General features: G+C 35.6%; 1 protein-coding gene across 2 annotated transcripts in view; it reads right to left on the bottom strand.

Annotated features, from left to right (window-relative positions):
• LOC108699406 (lipopolysaccharide-responsive and beige-like anchor protein) overlaps positions 1–24,048 on the bottom strand; it is a 392,949-nt gene that overhangs the window by 189,636 nt on the left and 179,265 nt on the right. For both annotated transcript variants that reach the window (XM_041589518.1, XM_018231478.2), the window contains exon 37: positions 17,366–17,490. In XM_041589518.1, coding sequence (XP_041445452.1) covers positions 17,366–17,490 — 125 coding nt within the window. The remainder of the gene's footprint in view (positions 1–17,365; positions 17,491–24,048) is intronic.

The following is a 24,048-nucleotide window of genomic DNA, read 5'->3' as shown; positions in this document are numbered from 1 at the left end:
ACGCTAGCGTTCGGCGCTTCGGCGCTTAGTGAATTTGCCCCTAGGAGAGAAATGCTTTCCGGCAGGCTGCTGTTTTTCCATCTCAATGTAACTGAATGTGTCTCAGTGGGACATGGGTTTTTACTATTGAGTGCTGTTCTTAGATCTACAAGGCAGCTGTTATCTTGTGTTAGGGAGCTGTTATCTGGTTACTTTCCCATTGTTCTTTTGTTTGGCTGCTGGGGGGGGAGGGAGGGGGGGTTGATATCACTCCAACTTGCAGTACAGCAGTAAAGAGTGATTGAAGTTAATCAGAGCACAAGTCACATGACTTGGGGCAGCTGGGAAATTGACAATATGTCTAGCCCCATGTCAGATTTCAAAATTGAATATAAAAAAATCTGTTTGCTCTTTTGAGAAATGGATTTCAATGCAGAATTCTGCTGGAGCAGCACTATTAACTGATTCATTTTGAAAAAAAATAATTTTTTACCATGACAGTATCCCTTTAATGTACTTAACCCAATGCCCCAAACCACTGTTTGGACTGACTCACCCACCGCCCAAAAAAAAGAAGACACTAGGTAAATTAAAAACCGCAAACATTTTAGGGCTAGGGTTTGAAGGTGCATGCCGTAAGGCTTTGTATTGAGGTCACTTTATTTACTATGTTTACAAATGACTATGAGGAGGGCAATTAAAGCAATATCCATGTTTGCTAGTGAACATTTGAATCTATCCAATATATGGCATCCTTGCAAGAAGATCTTGACAAATGATTGTTCTAGAATAGGTTTAGGAGAAGGAAAGGTATATCTATAAAATGCATCTTATATCTTTAGCCAATTGATCCTGACTGAACTGCTAGGTTTGTTTCTCAGTAAACACAATCCTACATTTTAGCAAAGGAATTACTGTCTGTTTCAATGGTTTGCAACTGCCATTTTCCTTCCATGCAACATTATTTCTTTCCTGCGATAGGTAGCAATAAACATTTGGCAGTAATCCAATCTGCCAATAAGCCACCCATGCTCTCTACAATCAAGATTGGTCAGACTGCTCAACTGATTTGTTTTATGAAAAGATGCAAAGAGTTTAGGTGAACAGAGAACACACAGCAAATAATTTGATAAAAGTAAAGGGTTAGAAAGATTTTTTTGCTGGTATAAAAAGAAGTATACAATAACTAGCAGGAAAGGGAAATCTTAATCTTTGCCCTTTATAAAGCACCGGTAAAGCCACACCTAGGTGCACTTTTTGGTTTCCAGGAACATTACTGAAATTAAAAATTCTTGATAAATCGTTGTTAAATGGTATGGAAGAAAAGCTGGCAAAATTGGCACGGTTCACACTGCAAAAGAGACACTTCTAAGTGTATATGATAAATATGTGTACATATATAAAAATGACATTCAACGAAAAATAATTTGTTTTCTGAATACTTTTTTTTTTGATAGAAAATTCCATTTTGTTTTACCCACTACAAATCTACATCAAAAACAAATTTGCAGTGCCTGGGTGCAAGTAATAAAGTCATAATGCAAAACAGGTAAAATACTGTGCTCGCAAAAAAGAAAAAAGTTCAAAGGTTTATTTACTTGAAGACATGTGAGTGTAGTAAATTGCCTGTTTTGTTTTAATATATAAAACACAAGGTAGAGGCATGGGACCTGTTATCCAGAATGCTCGGGACCTGGTGTTTGCCGGATAATGGATCTTTCCGTAATTTGAATCATCATACCTTAAGACTACATTTTGCTTCCAGTAAGGATTAATTATACATTCGTTTGGATCAAGTACGGTACAAAGTACTGTTTTAATATTACAGAGAAAAAGGGAATGATTTTTTAAAAATTTGATTATTTGGATAAAATGAAGTCTATGGGAGACGGTTGTTCCGTAATTCAGAGCTTTCTGAATAATGGGTTTCCAGATAACATACCTGTAAATAAAAAACATAATTTTGCTCACTGAGACCACCGAATACCTGTATTTTTGCAATTATATCTTATGAAATTCAAATAAAAACCCCTTACTAAGCCTTTAAGGGAAAGTACAGATCTATTAATATAGTTTTAGGGGTCACATTATGCATAGGGGTACCCACTAGAGCTGAAAAATATTGGATCAAACTCAGTGGGACAGACAAGGGTGCAATACCCCTATAAACACGATTTCAATTGTGTCCCACTATGGGCAGGATTTACAGGTACAAATATATATAAACTACAATGCTCAATCTGCCCTTTCAATGTAATGCTGACAGCAATTCTTTACTGCTCTGAACATTTGTCAAACATTTTGGACTTAAATAATGTTTGCTATTTGATCATTCTGTCAGCAAAGACCTGTCATTCATCATTCTGTCCATGATGACACTCTGTAAATCTATATTCAATTGAAAGTCAATAATATGTTTCTCGAGAAACATTCATCTGCTGAGTGATCATTCTTTTGTCTAAGAAGTCAATCTTAACGATTACAAAAGTTTCAATATTTAGCTTTTTAAAATGAAAACATTTGCTGAGAATGTTAGTGCTGTAGAGCTGTAAGTGTTAAAAGTGTTTTAAACGTTAAAACAAAAATGCAACAACACAAGAGAAAAGGAAAGTCTACAAGCACAGCCGCCAACTCTACCTTCAAAGGTAGTTTCAATTTCTTTTCTTTAGTTGGTCTTTATTAGAGGCAAATGCATTACATGTCCTATAAGAATATTTCAACTGATGTACAGCATATGTAATTCAGTATACACATATACATAATAAATTCACAAGTTATTGCTGCGTTAACATAACCAGGGTAGTGTTATGAACTAAACTCTACTTTGGTGGCAAATGGTTTCAAATCCATCCAACCACTAGGTGCAGAAAGGAAAACTAATTGGTCAGATTCCTATCAGACTGAAAGGAAAAACAAAAGACTAGGCCATATTGAATCAAACAAAACTGGTCCAGGCTTTGTGCAAAGAACGGACGTAAATGGCTTCTGTTTGGAATCAAAGAGATCACAATTAGGTATGTTGGAACTCTGTTTTGGCAGGTTTGTGTGTTCAGACTTATGGCACACTTCACACTTTGACAGGCACAATCCCAGGGGTCAGATACCCTTGCCCACTGGAAACCATTTCCTGTTTGATTGTTGTTCCTAGGTTGCGGTCATTTAAAAACACACATTTATGGGCAGATTTATCAAAGGTCGAATTTCCAATTCGTGTGATTTTTTTAAAATTCTAATAACTTGGAATATACTTATTTAAGAAAAAACTGGAACGTTAAAGTCAAATGAATATTCCGGACCTGAAAACTCAAATGGAATTCGAAAACACTCTAATCGAGTTTTTTCTCTGAAAAAAACTTGAACGTCAGGAAGGCTATTAACATCTTCAAATGGGTCACTGGACCTCTGCCATTGACTTCTACGTGAACTCAGTAGGTTTTAGGTGGCGAATAGTCTAATTCGAGTTGTTCCCAGGGTCAAGGTATGATAAATCTCAAATTCGAGTTTGGATTATTCCCAACTGGAATTTGTGAGTTTTGTCCAAAAATCCAACTTGAAAATTCGAATTTACAATTCAAACCTTAATAAATCTGCTCTTAAAGGAGAAGGAAACCCTTTTGCAAAAAAAACGTGTACCCCCCACCCCAGGTCTACCTGGGGTGGGGGGTATGGTGTTTTTTGCAAAAAGGTTTCCTTCTCCTTTAATTTAGAACATTTTGTGGTTATGGAGTACATCGTGTATATAAAAACCCTAAAATCAGAGTATAAGCTCCACAGAATGATATATTGAAAAAAAGTCACTGGAGTCATGTCCCAGGTTCTGGTTTAGGTATTTACACTTTCCTTACCAATTTAATTTGCTTACTCCGACACCTCCTCTCACATTAATAACAAATAACACTCGTCAAAACTCAATGTTTCCTCTAAAGGTGGCCATACACAAAGAGATCCGCTCGTTTGACGATGTTGCGGACGATATTTGGCTGATCCGATCCCAATAATCGAATCGGAAAAGAGGCAATACGGACAGTCGGATTGCGGGACCGCGTCAACAAACAGATGTGGCCGCGATCAGACGGGATTTTTTACCCTTTCGGCCAGATATCGACTTTTGGGCAGATATCGTTCGGAGACACACATCCGCTGGCCCTACACGACAATAAGATGCCGACTCGGTCTTAAGCTGTGCACTTGTGCATACAAATTTTGAGGCCAGCGCACACAATAAATTGTGGTGTGCACAAAGAATTTTGTGTGACAACACATAATTGTTGAGCTGTGCACACTGTATTTTAAAAGTGCGCACAAAGGTTTAGAAAGTATGCACACAAGAATTGTTTTGCACATGCAGCCAACAAAAAATGAGAGGGGGACATTGATCACAGGACATACTTCATACCTTCATCAACAAACAAAACCAAAAATACTCAAATTAACAGATTAATGGATTACATTAGTGGTCGCTTACTGCCACCAAATGTTGCTTTACTATAATATAATTCTGTAGAATTAAATATTACCTTTAAATTTGCTATCTACCTATTTATATGAAGAGAGTTAATGCTCAGGCAGATAGGGACCAATCAATCCTTGAAGTTTTTCATCAGGTTCTTTTTCATTTCCAAAAAAGGACAGTTATATCTACAAATTGTCATTGGAAAATATGCACTGGATAAACAATATACTGTTTTAATTGTATTTTAATTATTATATTTGTCAGTATCTGCAAGGGCAGATATTGACAAACCAGCAATATTAAAACTGATAACATGTTTAAAAGACATACAGTGACGTAAGGATTTCTAAGTGCATAAATGAATAAAAAGAAAAGGTGCTCATGATGGAAAGTGAACAAGTAAAGTTCTCTCCATAATATCAACACATCTAACACTTTATGGGCCTACGTGTTTAATGAACAAAAACGTAAAATGGTTAAAAAAAATGCTGCACGTACACACATATAAAAAAGCACCCCTACATGAAGTCTAGCTTGTATCAATAAAAAATACTGTACCATCCTAGAACACAAATTTAAAACCAATGACTTCTATAAATAACTCCAGGGAAGGTTTCCTTCATGAAAAATTGCCTGCTCTTTTCCAAGCAAGCTAATGTGAACTTGGGAAGGGCAATTAAATTGTCAGAATTAACAAATTTGTTTTTAACAAGAAGATAGCCAGAAGTATAGTCTAGGGGCTTGTATTGATCGTCACAACAGACAACATTCGTCTTCAGGTATTTACACTGCCACCTTCCCATTAGCGGCTGCTTTAGACTCCATCAATCCCTGCAGAAGATGGCGTGGACTGAATGCAGTCTTAAAGTAACTAAAGGCAACAGAATGATCTTAAAATATTTTATTTTTGGCTCAAATATCTTCAATTGAATAATCCTTGTAAACTATATAATTCCAGATGCAACTATAATTTTACGAACTTCAAATTTAATTACATGCACCATTAACAATTACCAGCACCCACTTTCTTGCCAGAATGCCTTGGAATCACGCAAGTCAATGCTTTTTAACCTTATAGCCTCTTGAGTTAAAGGAAAACTCACAATAATTTATAAGTGTTTGTCTTGCAAATCAAGATTTTTGTGACATTTAGTTATTCTTTCAATTTTTTAAAAACACTTGGGAGCTCAGAAGTGCCGTGGATCAATACTATCCAGTGAGAAAATGTTATTTTTCGCTTTTCTTTTTTTCTAAATAGAATAACCATTTTTTTGTGGCAGAAAGCATTTGAATAAGATTTCAGAAAAATTGTGTTTTGGAAAAAAAAAAAAAAAAAAAAAAAGCTATACACCAATTTTCATTTTTACGCGCCTATTCAATTTTGGTGCCGATTTGACTCTTTCAACAATTAGAATAATTTTTGAAAGAAGATGGAAATCTTGGTTAACAAAGCTGGTTCGCAGAATTACAAGTTTTGGTCTTGAAAAAAATGTTAAATGAATAAAAAAAATTCATAAAGATATTGTATTTAGGTTGGTTTCACTTATCCAGAAACCTGTTATCCAGAAAGCTGTGAATTACAGGAAGGCCATTTCCCACAGATTATAAAACAATAATTAAAAATTTTAGAAATGATTTCCCTTGTCTCTGTAATAATAAAATGTACATTGTACTTGATGGTAACTACGCTGCTGTCTAAAGCATTCCATATATAAGGAATATATATTTATAATATATATAAGGAATATATTATTTGCATAGGGAAATATATTTTTTCTACTTCCAGATTTTTTGATTCTAGTTTTCTGTAAAGCAGAAAACTAACAATAATTAACCACACTAACTTTTTAATTGCTCTTATTTAATAGTACATACACTGGTAACAGCAACATGCAAATTTCTCGTTGCCAAGTTTAAAGTACCAACAACCTGTTTGTTACCATCATTGTCTAGTCTGTTATTATCCCTACTGTTGCTGTGGAAACAAATCTTTAAACTGAAGGGTTGATTTAAGATATAGGATAACACATACATACATACATACATATAGATAGAAAGATAGATTATACGACTAAAATAACTGGATATATCACTCTGTGTAAACTGTCCTCAGACAAAAATACATTAAGGGGCAGATTTATCAAGGGTCCAATTTCAAGGGTTAATAAACCCTCGAATTCGACCCTGGAAGTAAAATCCTTCGAATTCGAAGGATTGTAGCGCAAATACTTCGATTGAATGATCAAATAAAAAACGCTCGAAAAATCCTTCGAACCGAACAATTTTAAGTGATCGATCGAAGGATTTTTATTCGATCAAAAAAAGCTTAGAAAAGTGCTGGGGAAGTCCCCATAGGCTAACATTGCAGCTCGGTAGGTTTAAAGTAGCGAAGTATGTAGTCAAAGTATTTTTTAAAGAGACAGTACTTTGATTATTGAATGGTCAAATAGTCGAACGATTTTTACTTCAAATCGTTCGAATGATTCGATTTGATCGAATTTGACCAATTCGATGGTCGAATTACCCAAAAAAATACTTCGAAATTCGAATTTTTTTCCATTCGAATTCTTCACTCGAGCTTAGTCAATCTGCCCCTAAGTTTGTGATACTGTTCATTTTAGGAACACAACTTAATTAGGTTATGGCTATTTAAAAGAACCGTGGGTTAAAAACCGGATGGCAACAATAGGACAACATGCCAGATCATCTATCTGTTTATCTGACGGGTTATCATGTTTATAAAAATTCAATATCATAAATATATGGCAGAATAAGCCTTTATATGAAATGTACAGAGAACACATTTCTGAAAATTCTGCTCAGTTATGGAAAGCAATTTTTTCCATATTCACTTTAAGATCAGGTCATGAGTATTTTCATAAGTTCAATTAAATCATACACTCCCCATTACTGAGCAATCAAGATGTGCTAAGTACCCCAAATTCAATGAAAAAAACAACAAACAATAAAAAGCAAAGGGGAAGATAAATGGGTCCCTTGGGCAAGGAAAAATAAAATGAAGAAATAATGGCCCCACCAAACTCTCCATGGAAACAATATATGGATACATACAAGAATGATTTACCAATGGGAATTCTAAGTTTCTAAAGCAAGGAAACTTCTTTGCTCAAAGAGTCTGGGTTAATGGATGGATACTTTCCTTGGAGCATTCATAAAATACTGCAGTTGCGCACTGTAATATAGATAATGTAATTACAAAGTGAAGGAAATAAACATAGCAGCAAATCTATGCTCATACAGTTGGTGCAATCCAATATGTGGGTGATAGAGACTAGAAATATATCTACATGCTTTGGTAGCCATTATATTGACTTAACTGATTCTAAGAACACTCATCTCAATTTCCATTTAACAGTCTGTTGCTGTTGAAAAGGGGGTATACTGTCTCTAAGTTTTACTTAGTCTAAAACCACTGTATTCGAAACAGCTTATTGGTTATCTGCTGTAAACATAAGCAATACAGGCCCTGCATGACTGCTTCAGCTGTTTTCAAAGGAACTTTAATATTTAAAGTGGTGTCACCGCTTTATGAAACAATTAGCCTTAATAAGGGAATTGTAACAATGCCTTGTACTTAGTAGTTTAAATATTAGATGTTGCTTGGTGTGATCATTTTAATATATAAAGTATAACTATCAGAGAATACTTGGTCAAGCTCCAGCCTGCACACCAACTAACATATTATTATTATGAACGCAATAATCTTCTTTACGCATTTGATGTAAAAGACTAAAACAGTATTACCAACTGCAACACCTTTTATTGGTTTCTGTATTTCTTTCTTCAATTGTAACCTTTATAACCAAGGAAAGTTGGGAGGTGGACACTGTAGTCCAAATTTTGCTGCTCTTAAAGGTGAGAAAATCAAGACACAGAGCACTTCCATCCAAGAAAAGCAGCCTTGTATTAAAATTCTGGAACAACAACATAAGGCAACCCTGTCCATAATGCTGGCTCTTGGTAGGCAGCAAGTACAGAACTCTACAGTGTCTGCTGGTGCTCCCTAGTATGTGTGTCTAAATGACGCAGAAACTTGGTGGCATGACAGGGGTCAACTAAGCATCACTGGCAAGGGCAGAGTTGGGCATACAATTAAGTGAGGTTTGTTTGCTCTTCTTTTGCCATATAATGGTAAATCATACTTGGAAGTATCCAACTGCTAGTTTTCATAGCTTTAAGTCCTATGTTACTGAAAAATCCTTTACTGGTTTCCTACCTGCAGCATGATATTATGATTTCATCTCAGTCTGACTAGTGATTCAACACAGGGTCTTTTTTGGCTATTTCTTACAATATTGAATTTTACTTAGAGGAGCTCATGGTTAATGAAACCTGGGACACTGGCCAAATGGACTGTTTTTTAAGCCTACTAATAACCCTGAAAGCAGAAAAATATTTTGTAAACGTCATCACTGATGATTAAATTACTAACCTTTTCCCCCATTATATGTTAAGAGAATCTGCCCTTCAACAGCACTTGGACATGGAGGAACATGTGCACAGCAGATGCTTTCAAATACTTCAGATGTCCATACACAAACATACAGCTGCACATCCAAGCTACTAGGCATTATGGCAGTACTGGTTTATACAGACTGCTTTTTCAAGGCATCCACCATTACTCGCCAACTTGAAACACATACTCCAACAGCAAATAAAGCTCACTGAACTACTAATGATTCTACCTTTTACTAGGATAAATCATAGATAATATAAAAATTCCTGCTTTCACGCATACAAACACATGCTCACGCATAAGCAATTCTATAAGGGTGTAACTAGAGATGCTAACCAATATCTGAAGTGATCCGGCACAGCACAGCCCTGTTCCCTCCCTGACCCACCAATTCTCCCTTCTCCACTGCTTCGGACAATATAGGAAAAGCTTTTATGATCATTCTATTGTATCAAAGGAGTGGTTAAGAGAGATTTCAGGTGCAAATTACTGACAGCTGGAAATGGACCTGAACGGCATGTGACTGGGTAACAGTGGCTTAAATCACGCCCAACAAATATGGGGGCGTTGACATGTCTGCATGACAATAGGAGTATCAGATTGTGTGGCTTCTGTGGAGTCCAGATGCAAAGAGTTCCTAGAAGGGGTCCTGCAGTATGAGCAGTTTCAATATTTACAGGTATGGGACTGGTTATCCAAAATGCTTGGGACCTGGCGTTTTCCTGATAAGGGGTCTAAGTAATTTGGATCACCACACTTTAAAGGGACTAAAAGTCATTTAAACATAAAATAAACCCAATAATGATGTTTTACATCCAATAAGGATTAATTTTAGCTTAGTAGAGATCAAGTACAAGGTACTGTCTTATTATTATAGAGAAAAAGAAAAGTATTTTTAAAAATCGGGAGTTTTTTTTTTTTTATAATACACTCTATGAGAGCTGGCCTACCAGTAATTTAGAGCTTTCTGGATAACGGGTTACTGGATAAAGGATCTTATACCTGTATTTGCATAAATGATACATAATGGGGCTGTTGACAAAATGTTACTGTGGGCCCAGTAAGCTCTAGATACAGCAACTAATCTCCTTGTCTACCATTGGCCATAGATGTTACAATTACGATCTTTCCTGGAAAACATCTTTCCAGATAATTTGCTTCAATATACAGGTGTAGAGCTGAATCGTCAGATATACAGGTAAAAACAATAGAATTCTACCTGTATCTGATAATTCAGCACTAACAGTGGCCGATGTTCTGGTGTCTTCAAAGGAGACCGATCAAAATTTTCCCGCCAGCCCGATAGTCAATCCAACCAATATCCATGTCTTCTGCAGATATCGGTAGGTTGGTCTCCCATCATACACACACCGAATATTGTATGAAAATGAATTTGTACAATATTATTGGTGCGTCTATGGCCACCTTTAGGTGGTGTACAAAATAAGTTTGAGAAACCTGTAAACCCCAAATAGAATTTGCATAATAAAGGTTTATTATTTCTCCACTGCTTGTTCTGACGACATGTAATAGTTTAGTAGTCAACTCTGCTCCAGCCAAGACTCAATTTATCGTGACAGGTATGTTAATCAGAGAACATGCAAGGTGTTATAGAAACTTGGATGGAGGGAAGTGGACTACCACAACACCGTTTCAATACATGTGGTTAGGACTAGCAGTGCAGAAAACGGATAGGCATGAGTAGATACCGTGCTATTGCAATAGGAATTCCATTTATAATCAACAAATTATTAAAATAACAATTTACACATAACACTTGCAAATTCCCTCTAACTCCAGTTACTTACACCCCTGTAAATAATTTCCAAGATTTGACCCTTTGGCAAGATTTGCTTGGCCTATCATGAATTGCAGTCATGGGTTATTTGCAGCTTTCATGGGGTGGGGATTCACAAAAGTGAACTGCATTTGGAATAAGATATTATTGAAATAAACTGTAAATTAAAATGTTAAATTTACAAAAGCCTTGGTCCATTTAGTGAATATGGTGGCATTCATTTGTCATTTCAGATGCCACTTTAAAGAATTACTCCACACAAATTTAAAGGATAACAAACAATAAAAAAAAAAAAGAAGAAGAAGACCGGCAAAATTAAAAAAAAAAAAACATTCCCATTTTTAAGCAAACACACTGTTATTTATTTTTGGGGGAGGATGTACATGAATATGTACATAGGAATACATATCAGGAGATTTCAGGTGGCTGTACCTTTTTATGCAACTTAATGTGCAGATTTTTTATATTTATCTTCAAAAATGTTCGGGCATATGGAAAGCTATCTGATATAAATAATGAATAACAACACAGAACCAAGGTGGTAATATTTTACTTTCTGAGCAGATAGTGCTTCAAGACTCCCAGAAACAGATTCCCTGCAGGAAAATTTAGTATCAGTAGAAACTCACGCAGGTATATAATTTCTACAGTATACCTATATATATCATAGAATAGGCAGTGACACTAAGGAAGATATAGAATTCATCTTTCAAGGAAGAGAGATCCTTGTCAAATATTGAGTGACATAGTGTATACCATGCAAGTAAATTTTCCAGCCCGGCCTGCACAATGACATTCAATTTACCCTCTAAAAATGTTAAAATAAATAAATAAAAATAAAATTATAGATATAAATAATGTGGGTATTTTTAGAACATAATGAACTTTTAAAAATGAAAATGAACTTTTAACATGCATACTTGTTTCTTATTCTTTAGTAGTCATTGTTTAATTTTTAAAGGGATATTGTCACTATGAAACTTGCTTTTCCCCCCCAAAATATTTTAGTTAATAGCTCCCTTCAAGCTGAATCCTGCTGAAATTGAGCTCAATCAAATAACTGATTCCAGTACAAAACAAAATCTAACAAAATAACTGCCTTTTGCACAAATCTTGCATGTAGAGAGACATGATTTCTGGTGAGCTCTAATACATCTTCTAGGCAAAAGGAGCCTCCCTACAAGATATATTGGAACTGATTGTCAATGAATATCTGACACCCAAATGCTGCATGAAGACAGAATAAGAGAAACAGATGCTGAGAGAGGGATAGTGAAGATAAACTTGATTATTTCAGAAACAGTACAGCTTCAGCAGACAAAATGGCACAGCCCTTATGGTAACTGCCTAACACTGAATACAGGTGGTTATTAAAAATGATCTAATACATGCTGTAAGGACTGAGAAACTTTTGCTGTGACAGACACTTTCAATATCCATCATTAGGGAGCGGCAAGGGTGGTTTCAGGAGTTTCTATGCCAGCTAAAATACGCTGTTGAAAGACTGGCCCACACGCCATTAGTTTCAGACTCTCTGAATCAGCTTGTACAGTAAAGGGCACACATGCAGAATAGGCAAAGCAGTAGCTGCCCGAAAGGACTTTTATGATGCTATGTTGGCTGTTTGTGCTAGCTCAGAATCATGCATAATGAACTGAAATGATTGCCCACACACCACACAAAAAATAAAAAAAATAATATTATTGGTCTGCAAATAAATGTTAAATGGTAGCATTGTTTGCAATGTATAGAGTGTAATATAACCAGAGCAGCACACTGAAATGCTATCTAATGTAAATAAACCACTGCATATCAAATTTAATCTGCGTTTCAGTGCTCTGACTTCAGCACCCACAATCAGAAACACACACTCAATACCAACTCAACATTTCTGTGAGCTCCCATAAAGAACCTACAGAAGAACCTGCATTCTTGTGCAATGGAACACTTACACAAAAACTTCCACACAAGAATACAATTGGAAACCACTGTGTATAAGGTCCCTAAAACTGGGCATGTTGAAGCCACATCCTGCAGGTTAGTTTACATTTAACGGAGATGCATGCTGCAAATTGCATTGATTTGAGCATTGCATTGACTGATTATTGTGTAGCCATGCATCTTAATAAATTGATAATTAGCCATGCAGAAAGTAGATTTGAGAATGGCTCATTTTTAAGGGAGTGAGGCAGCAGTTGCATGGATGATCACGGTTCTCAGTCAAAGTATTCAAGTAAATTTTAGGTTACAGAAATTACAGTGGAACCTCAATTTTATATCCCCTGATTTTAAGTTTTCACTCATTTTACATTGTTGTTTTGTGGTCCCACCTATATTTTATGCCTAATACATTTCCCTGATTTTACATTTTCCTGGATTTTATCTAATTTTTTTCTGGTCCCCTGAAAAATGTAAAATGGGAGTTCTACTGTAGCTCATTTTTCAAAGATATTTACTTTGTGGATGAAGTGATCCTTCGTTATCAAATAGTGTATGATTCACCACCAGAGTAAGGCACCGCCAAAACTTCAAACTTTCACAAATCGTGGGTATCACTCTGGAGAGCCAATTCTTGTTAAAGGGATCCTGTCATCGGAAAATATGTTTTTTTTCAAAACGCATCAGTTAATAGTGCTACTCCAGCAGAATTCTGCACTGAAATCCATTTCTCAAAAGAGCAAACAGATTTTTTTATATTAAATTATGAAATCGGACATGGGGCTAGACATATTGTCAATTTCCCAGCTGCCCCAGTCATGTGACTTGTGCCTGCACTTTAGGAGAGAAATGCTTTCTGGCAGGCTGTTGTTTTTCCTTCTCAATGTAACTGAATGTATCTCAGTGGGACATGGGTTTTTACTATTGAGTGTTGTTCTTAGATCTACCAGGCAGCTGTTATCTTGTGTTAGGGAGCTGCTATCTGGTTACCTTCCTATTGTTCTTTTGTTTGGCTGCTGGAGGGGGAAAAAGGGAGGGGGGTGATATCAGGGAGGGGGGTGACTTGCAGTACAGCAGTAAAGAGTGATTGAAGTTTATCAGAGCACAAGTCACATGACTTGGGGCAGCTGGGAAATTGACAATATGTCTAGCCCCATGTCAGATTTCAAAATTGAATATAAAAAAATCTGTTTGCGCTTTTGAGAAATGGATTTCAGTGCAGAATTCTGCTGGAGCAGCACTATTAACTGATTCATTTTGAAAAGAAATGTTTAGCATGACAGTATCCCTTTAAACAGTAGTCACTTTATTCAGAAATGCAAGACATGTTTCGGATCTAGAGATCCTTCCTCCATGTATAAGCAACTGAGGAAGGATCTCTAGATCCGAAACATGTTGTGCATTTCTGAATTAAAAATGCACATGTACTGTTTAACAAGAATTGGCTCTCCAGAGTGATACCCATGATTTGTGAAAGCTTATTTTTCAATGTGTGCTCAACGTGGATACTGTATTAACTTTAATTATAAATACTACAAGTATGAAAGGGTATGTTGTGAGATTGTTTTAACAGCCCAGAGGTACAGAAGCCCACAGCAGTGTAGATCCAACCCTCCAAACATGTAGCTAATAAAGATTACAGGTTTAAAATAACATGAGAAGTACAACATTTTAGGAGCAGACCTGGGAGGGGGGGATTAACAAAAGTGGAGTAAACTCGAGGTGGTGTAAAAATTATTATTGATTTAAAATGCCAAATTATTGTATATTTCCTAGAATTTACAACAGTTTGAAGTTTTTGGTTATTATATTTGCTATCATTATTATCATAATTTAGAAAGATGGGCGAAAAACTCTGAAAATTGCTTTACTCCAACAAAACAAAAACAAACTGCCAATCATTTGCCATTTAGTGATTTCATAAGATAAATAAATTACCTGTTTTAAACTAGATTCATACTAAGAATAATTCTTATGAGACACCAGACTATCAACATTACTTTGTTATAACATTTTACAGATCCTATGTAGCAACTAAGGTGCGTTTGCTTTAAGAACAACTGCACCATGATAATAAAATCTGCTGTGGAATATTCTAGACTTTAACAGCTAAACATGTTTTCTTTCTAAAGTCAAGAGCTGTCTTGCAATTAAAAGAAATATTTCCTATGCAGTACATAAGTGGGCAAAACTATACTCTGGGGCCTGATCTAGAACGACTAACATTTTGACCAGCCCTCTGTGACTCCCAGCAAATCAGTAAATCTTTACAGAGTTAGATTTCACATACTTTATGGCACCGTCTGCTGTTGGTGTTGCTTTTTTAAAAGACAAAATCACATCTAACAGACAGTTAAATACAACTGTGCCCCCATAAAAAACTCAGTTAAGTGGCCCAAAATACAATTGTCAGCCAACCATACTTTACAGCAAAATGCATATGTTTTCTTACTGCAGAGACTACTAAACATTATAGGCAGCTCCTTGTCAGCAAGGAAAACTCCAGATTTACCAGACCATTGTATAGCAAGGGAAGCTTTAGAAATGAATAAAGGTATAGGATCTGCTATCTGGAAACCAGTTATCCAGAAAGCTCCAAATTACGGAAAGGCTATCTCCCATAGAATCCATTTTATCCAAATAATCAAAATTTAAAAAAATTATTTATTTTTTCTCTGTAATAATAAAATAGTGCCTTGTACTTGATCCAAACTAAGATATAATTAATCCTTATTGGAGGCAGAACAAGCCCATTGGGTTTATTTAATGTTTACATGATTTTCTAGTAGACAAGGTATGAAGATCCAAATTAAAGAAAGATCTGTTATCCAAAAAACCACAGGTCCCATGCATTCTGGATAACAGGTCCCATACCTGTACTATGTCTGCAACAGTATTAATACAAAGTTAGAAGCACTATTGTACCAGCCCATGAAAAGCCCATCAAGATGTTCTCTGTAGCTGCCCATCTTTTTTAGGTTGCTCCCAGAGCACCAAGCAAAACACAAGCATGTTTTAAAGGAGAACTAAATAAGTAGGCTAGAAATGTTGTAAATTATGTTTTGGGCTTCTGTACCAGCCCAAGGCAACCACGACCCTGTAGCAGTGTCTCCAAATATGCCCCTGTAGCTCCCCATCTTCTTCTCTGCTGATTCATTGTGCATGCTCTGTGCTGTCAGTTACCGAGCTTAAGGACCCAATCACAATACACAGTACACATAGAATATATATGTCACAATATAAGGCTAATATGTATGTATGTATGTATGTATGTATGTATGTATGTATGTAATTAATACCGATAATTACTACATGGCAGATTAGAAACCAGTGCAATTAGCATAAGAATTTAATAATCAGCCCTGTAGCATCAGCTTATCCAAACTCATTTTCTGCTTGATAATTTGTGACAACCCCTAAGCTTAGCTTCTCAACAGCTGCTCAGAGCCCACTGATCATGATGGTGATGGTGATCCAAGATGGTGACCCCCAGTGACAAGTTGGAAGTCCTGGATCATTGCTGCTATTGACAAGCTGAAACTTTACACTGGTGCAATAAATTCAGTATATAAAATATGGTATTTTTAGCCATATTAATTTTTAGGGTTTAGTTTTCAAACTTTTTACCCAAATAATTAAAGGCTTTGCGTCCTTTACTCATTTGGCCACAAACAGCCTCCCGTGCATCAAAAATGTAGTTTGTATTTACAAGTAAATGGGTGATCGCTTAAAGTGGACCTGTCACCCAAACATAAAAATCTGTATAATAAAAGTCCTTTTCAACTTAAACATGAAATCCAATTTCTATTTTCTATTAAAGCATTCATAGCTGTTGTAAACTCATTTAAAAATCTCAGCTGTCAATCAAGTATTGTCTGCCCCTCCTCTATGCCCTGGGCATAGAGGCAGGACAGATAATTACTTTCACTTTCCATTCAGCACTTCCTAGATGTCTCTGCTCTCCCCACATTCCCCCAGTTCTCTTCACCATTTAATTGTGTAGCCAGGGCATGGGGATGGACATCAGGTCCCCCATTCTGGAGCACAAACAAGATTCTGAGATGATGCAAAGCTTGTCTTAATAACAGTGTCTACAAAATGGCTCCTGCCTGCTTGCTATAATTATGAATTCCCAGACTTATGGAAAAAAGATTCAAATAATTGATACAGTGTAATTACAGTTAATTTTGCTTGTCTAACATGATAAAATAGGATTTGGAATAATTTTTTTGGGTGACGGGTCCCCTTTAAGTATAGTTTACAGGCATCCACATTTAATAGACGGATGTGACAAAAGCAGATTCTACATTATAGTTGCCACCTACCACATATGAAATCTAGATGCTGGGATGAGATAAGTATAAACAAACAAAAAAAATACATGTTACAAATGCACTGGTTATTACGTTTATGTATTATCTAAAGTAAAATAAACAAAAGTAAAATAAACAAGAATACAGCAGTGAAAAACAAATTAAACTTACAAGGTATGGAATGGAAAAACTGCACCTTAAATATTTATAGTTGAAAGAATGTCAAACGGATGATAAAAAAAATGAATGAAGAAAAAGGTGTGTGGGTTTAAACAACCATAATATTTAAGCACCCACAGGGAGTAACTAGTCATGTTACTAGTCTGCTAAAATGCTTAGCTCTGCGATGGCTACCAATGCATTGCTGAGGTATACCATAATGGTTTCTTTAAGTGGCCGCTACTAACCGTGCTCAATGGCTGATTTGAGGGTTGCTTCAGGATGTGTCGATCCAAGGGGGTTCCGCACAAATCGTCGTCGGCGCCTCAAGTCATCTTCCCAGTAGTCAAGGCGCCAGAACTCACGAGGACGACTACAAGGAAACATAGGAGGCACACATGTTAACTATTATTTAACAGCATGATACCTGTCATTTTTTACAGAGAGCTTTCCTTGTTTGCTTAGCTTTTCTCTCCTCTCACTCATCATTACAAATGTCAGCAACAAAAAAATTAAATTCTTAAAAGCTTAAATGTCTTTATCATATACTGAATAAAATATCCTCCAATGGATAAGCTGCAAAATGAGACTTAGCCAATTATTGCTGTTCATCACTGCCCCATCATAATACTCCACCCAAACACTGCTAGAAAGAAAACATAGGGTATTGGGCACCATAAAAAAAGGTCCGCCTCAAGGAAACAGATATGAAAATTCAATGAAATAAAATCTGGCCTTATTGGATATACTGGATAGAAAAAAGAAAACTTGTTTACATTGGATAGAAATAATTGGTATACCAGGTATCACTTAAATTTGTGTTGGTATCATTGGTCTTATTTATTTTGTTTAACAATTCAGCTGAAAATGATGTCAGAATTTATATTCTTTCTTAGTGATATACAGGTATGGCACTGGTTATCCAGAATACCTAGGACCTGAGGTTTTCCGGATAAGGGATCTTTCTGTAATAAAGTCTGCTAAAAAAAAATCATTTAAACATTAAATATGCCTAATAATACTGCTTTGCTCCAAAAAGGATGAATACAAAGTACTGTATTATTACGGAGAAAAAGTAAATCATTTTTAAAAATTTAATTTTTTTTTATTAAAATGGAGTCAATAGGAGAAGGCCTTCCCATAATTCAGAGCTTTCTGAGAACCGTTCCCATACCTGTATCTTCAGGTCCCATATTGGTATCTTCATTTTATATTAACAACATACAATTTTTTGATGCTCTGGAATGTGTATAGTCTTAGTCTAGGTCTAGTCAGAGATAACTGCTTTGGGTATTTATAATCAAAATAACCACCTGAGTTTTTCAATAATGCTTTGGGGCTTAAGCCCATTTTTTTTTCAGCGTGTCACATGCAACATTTCGGTGCTTCATTATGTACAGAATTTAACAATTTCCATTGAAGGTAAAAGTTGTTCTGTTTATCTATTTTGAATTGCATGCATGAATACTGATCAGTTGCAGCCGAGTCCACTTCAAAGTGGTTCACTATAGAACAAAAATAGCTTACGTCTTTGTGAAATGCATCTACACGCTTGGTTCCTGAACATACAACAGACTTTTTAAAATTGAATGAAACTAGTTTAGCAAGTGAAATTGTACAGACAATTCACCATACATGTATTTAATTTGCAGGCCATAGAGAAAAATATCTTTTATCTTTAAAGTGCATTTATACCCCCCAACCGACCCACTTGCCTATGTTTTTATCTGGAAATGTCCTTGAAAAGAGCGTTATCAGTTTCTGTATAAGGAATTTCACTCTTTTTCTTAGGAAGGTGAAATGAGCACTAAATACATCATTCTGAAATGAATTGCTGACAGTGTGATCAGCTTCCCCACACTCAAGTGGCATGCGCTCAAATTTCAGGCTCATTTCAGCCTCAGCAGGGCACCTCTCCCAGAGACTACATTTATAAAGCAGAATAGGGAAAAGGCTATTATAAATATAGGATAGCATTACCTATATTAATCAAAGTCTGTCCTCTTTCATCATTTTTCTTCCTAATTTGTGCTGTTCCCTAGCAAGGTCAGTAAATCACACGGAATTCTATTTGCCTTGAAAGTGTTAACTTTAATGAAAATCTTGCTTGCGTGGTTTGTGTGTGTGTTGTAATAAAATATTACTCTGTTTAGATGTGCAGGAATGTAATTATAATCAGCTTTTACAATTTTACCTTTAGCATTTTGCTTCAGAAAAGACAAAAATGCATTTTATATTAACAGATTTGTGTAGTTGGGAAGTGTGATCTATTTCAAATCAGATCATTGCCTGTTACCTTTATAGGGAAATCATCACTAAGTTTGTATAAATTATGAGTGGACATAAAATACATTTTATTAATAACTTGACATATCCTTTCCCATCAATTTTTTAAATAGGCGGGCACATATATTTAGGTATAAAGATAAAGCGAGAGAGCTGTCAAGGTGACAATGACAATGATACAGAGCTGCTTGGTTACACTCTGTGTCAACCCCTCATGATCTTTAGGTAAGTCACTATCACCTTGTGCCTCAAGCATTAATAATTCTTACACTGGAAGTGCTACAGTGTAAATCTGTACATGCAGTGCCTTGTAAAAGTATTTATACCCCATCATTTCCAGCCAGGGCAAGGAGCTTGTATGTTATAAACTTGTTTGACCTGGGTACTCTGGTGTTCCCTTACTCTCAAAGTAGGCAGATTTACTGGCATCTGATAAGGACTTCACCTGAGGAAGGCACACTGGAGCCTATCTGAAACATTGTGCATGCCACACAGTATAATTTACAATAGAAGGGATGCAATTCCCCATAGGAATGTGGTGTGCTTGCCTATAATCTATTCCGTGTTCCTGAAAAGAAGTGACCCCAAACATGTAACAGTTTTTCAATTGCTGTATTTTTAAGGAACAATGTTATCCAACATCAATATCACCCATGTGAAATAGTAACTGCCACCTTAAATGTTATAGTTGTTTCCACCACCTTGCAAAGACCGCAACCAAGCTCTTACACTAATTTGTGATCATTTTATCACATCGCTGTTCAAAAACTTTAGGCCAATTTCTTTGCATAATTGTGTTAATAATTCAAACAGATTGGTAGGATTTTGTGAATCAATTACTTTTTGCCAAAGCATCTCTAATAGCTTCAAGTGACCTGGCCAATACTAATTTTGTTTAATCTCTGCCATAAGATGTAGACTTTTTGTGTTTTAAACCAGTGCCTTGCTGCATAAACTAATTACACTTTAGTGTGTAATTAATGGACAGATGTAATATAGACAGATGACTAGACATTTCCCATGTCCGACTGTGGGATGCTGTATTTGCTTTATGTGAAAAATAAAGGGATATGTGTTGGCCAATGAGCTCCACATTTTACATATCCATATAATGTTATCCCAAATGGCTTAGGGATCTTCCAGGCTGTTTGAACTGCAGCATTATTGCTGCAAAATATTCAAGTGTGGCCATTGAATATATGTGCAAAAACTAATTTTGGTTCAGTATATTAAAATAAAAATTACAGAATTGTTATCAGAGTGTGCTGATCCTGTATGTACACACACACACACATATATATATATATATATATATATATATATATATATATATATATATATATATATATATATATATAAAATTCTGTAATTCTATAAGTATAAATATTAAAACATCCTTTAATCCACTATCAAATGCATACAAAATGCATACATAGAACATGCCAAAAATTAGCACAAAGGGCTGAAAACCGGGTTCATGGTCACCAAGGGATCCACATGAGTGTTTCGCCAGCTCATCTCACACTATGACAAGTGAAAGAGCTAATGCTCTCTCCAGATACTTTTTACCTCTTGCATTACACAAGACACAATGGCTTTATTTAATGTTTAGATTATTTTTAGCACATTTAAAGTATGGAACTCCATATTAAGAAAATATCCCACATCCAGAAAGACCCAGGTCCCAAGCATTCCAGATAATAGATTCTATATATGTACTACCTCAGTGTATCAAACAAAACTGAGCCCTCCTGTGGACTTGAAGAGGGAAGTCCATTTAAAGTTGTGGATATTTTAACAATGTACACATTATTACAAGTTGAAAATCTTATCTGCAGGTGGGGTGCAACTTAGCCCCATTGTTCACACTCATCTTTTTTCTTGTAATAACACTGGCTTTCTAAAAATTGCCTAACGTAAACCCAGTTTATTCCTTCTCTCTATGGACACAGCTTTTTTTTCCCCACACATTATAACTTCCCTGCAGGACCTGGTAATCATAGATGATAGCACTCAAATACGTTGTTATTATTATTATTAATAATAATAATAATAATAATAATAAAAGAGCCATGGCTTGTGTTCTGAATTCCAACTATGTTCCAGTGTACAGTGTTGGTGCATTACCACATACATTTAGAAGCACAGCCATTTAGGATATTTAAGATGGAAGATATTTGGACTACAACTAAATGGGGTCCCGAAATGTTTGATCGGGTGTGCAGTGTCCGAAGCATCTTGCAATAAAAGTTGGGAATACCCCGTTTGAAACACAATAAGGTACTGGTGTCCTATTTTAGTTTGAAAGTATATTGTTGGCATGTAGATAGGCCAGTATTGATACCTGCATGACATATATTCTTCAATCAAATTCGACCAGGGAAATATCCAAACTCGATTCAAGTTTTTTTTAAAAAATTCTAATTAGATTTTCGAGATTTATCATACTCTGGCCCTTTAAGGATTCAACTATTCACCACCTAAAACCTGCCAAATTACTGTTTATGTCAATGGGAAAGGTCCAGGGATCAATTAGGAGATGTTTGCAGCCTTCCTGACATTTGAGTTTTTTTCCAAAAAAAAAAACTCAAATAGAGTTTGACTGAATTCCAATCGAAATCGATTTACGTTTTTGGGTATTTTAAATTCGTCAGTTTTAATAATTAAATTTTATTAATACATTTTGCCAAGTCAAATTTCGAATTCATTCGAATTTAAGGGAGTTTAACAAAACTCACATGAATTCGGAATTCGACCCTTGATAAATGTGCCTCTAAATAAACCCAATAGGATTGTTTTGCCCCCGTTATGGATTTGTGCAGCTTAGTGAGCATCAAGAAAAAGCTACTGTTTTATTATTACATAGGAAATCATCTTTTAATATCTGAATTATTTGATTAAAATGGGGCCTAAGGGAGATGGGCCTTCCAATTATTTGGTGCATTCTGAATAACAGGTTTCTAGTAAAATGATTCCATATCTGTCCTACTGTGTGTAGATGGCTTCCTTTAGATGTTTTGGACGTTTAATATATTAAAAAATGGAAACTTCAGAGAGAGATGACTCCAACTGTCCATAACTGTGATCTAATACTTCATGTTAAAAAGTTGAGCTGGCTTTAATATCTTCAGCATTAACATTCTCAAAAATCAAGTTAAAGACTGCGGTAGGAATTAGAACACATAAGCTTTCCTAATAAAACCTCTACAGACCTATTCCAAGTAAGGCTAGAACTCTTTGTCAAGCACGATTAATAACTGCATTTTTTCCATTACTGATCAGAAAAAATGGTTGAGCACAGCTGGCTATGTGTGTTTCTATGATAGTATGAATAGACTGCTTGGGCACTTCATCATTCTGCCTTCTTACGTTTATCTGTTAAAATTATTATCAAATATCAGGCAGGCTGCAGTCGTGAATCACAGACTGCTCTCTGTCTATGGGGAATGATACAATGTGGGTCTATTCATCAGAATGGCAATCGGCACAAGTAATTAGTTCCCTAGACTAGGGTCTACCGGAAAGCTTATTTCAGCCAGAAACAAACATATGCCTCCCCCCTACACACAACACACACATATATATACACACACACACACACACACACACACACAAAATCTAAAGGAAAACAAATCCTTTGACAATATAAATCAGACATCAAATCATTAGAGAAAAGCATTTTAAAACTGGAACCTCAGTCTCCTGAATGTTATTATTTTCTTATGATATTACTCAAGGCACTTCATAAAAATTAGCATTGACTATTTTATATCAAAGCAGGATTCTCCAATCAAGAACCTGGCTGCCTCTTTATACTGATCCTGCTCAGCAAAGAGGAAGTTAAACACTCCAAGTGTGACAAAACTATTTTGAAAACTCACAAAAGCACACAAATTACAATATATGCCCTGCACTACATTTAACTGAATGCACAAGTTGCATTTTCAACCTAGTATGCATTGCAGAAATTAAGTTATTCTTGCCAACACAGGGGATAGTAATAGCACTCTCTTATTAATGTGTCATTTACTTCTGTACCTAGAAGTAAAATGAGATTTAACAGAGAAGCTGTGTACAGACATTGTCAAAGTATATATCAGTACAATTCAGTCAGTAACATTTATTCTTGTAATGCCACGCACTACTTATATATGCCACCAATATCCTGTAAATTATATCCTTATAAATACCGATTAGTGTTATAATAATAGATATATTAGCTATAATTGGTGTTACATGATTTACTGAAATTCGTGTATTATAAATGATAATGATGCACAATAATTAATGTACCCGTTTTAATTCCTCAGAATGCCATGACCTGTATAAAAGCACTCACTTGGTGACTTATAATATCCCTATATTTAAAAAAAATATAAGGATATTATAATCCTTACACATACATATAAGCATTCATCTCCCCCAGACTGACCTTCACTGAGAAAGTGGTGTGGTGTTAATAATAAACAAATAAACAAAAGGGAGTAGAGGAGGCGAGATATAGTTGGCAACTCAAGTTGAAAATGTATACAATCTGAAGAAGTTACTAAATGATGGTATTTCAGAAAATTGTGATACACTTTGGTAATAATCATAGCCAAAGCTGGAGATGCAAGCAGGTGTATGAATACACAGCTTCACAAAA

Source organism: Xenopus laevis, chromosome 1L, assembly GCF_017654675.1.
Source record: "Xenopus laevis strain J_2021 chromosome 1L, Xenopus_laevis_v10.1, whole genome shotgun sequence".
NCBI lineage: Eukaryota > Metazoa > Chordata > Amphibia > Anura > Pipidae > Xenopus > Xenopus laevis.
The sequence above is the reverse complement of the archived record's forward strand: the minus strand, read 5'-3'. Positions and strand labels throughout refer to the sequence as shown.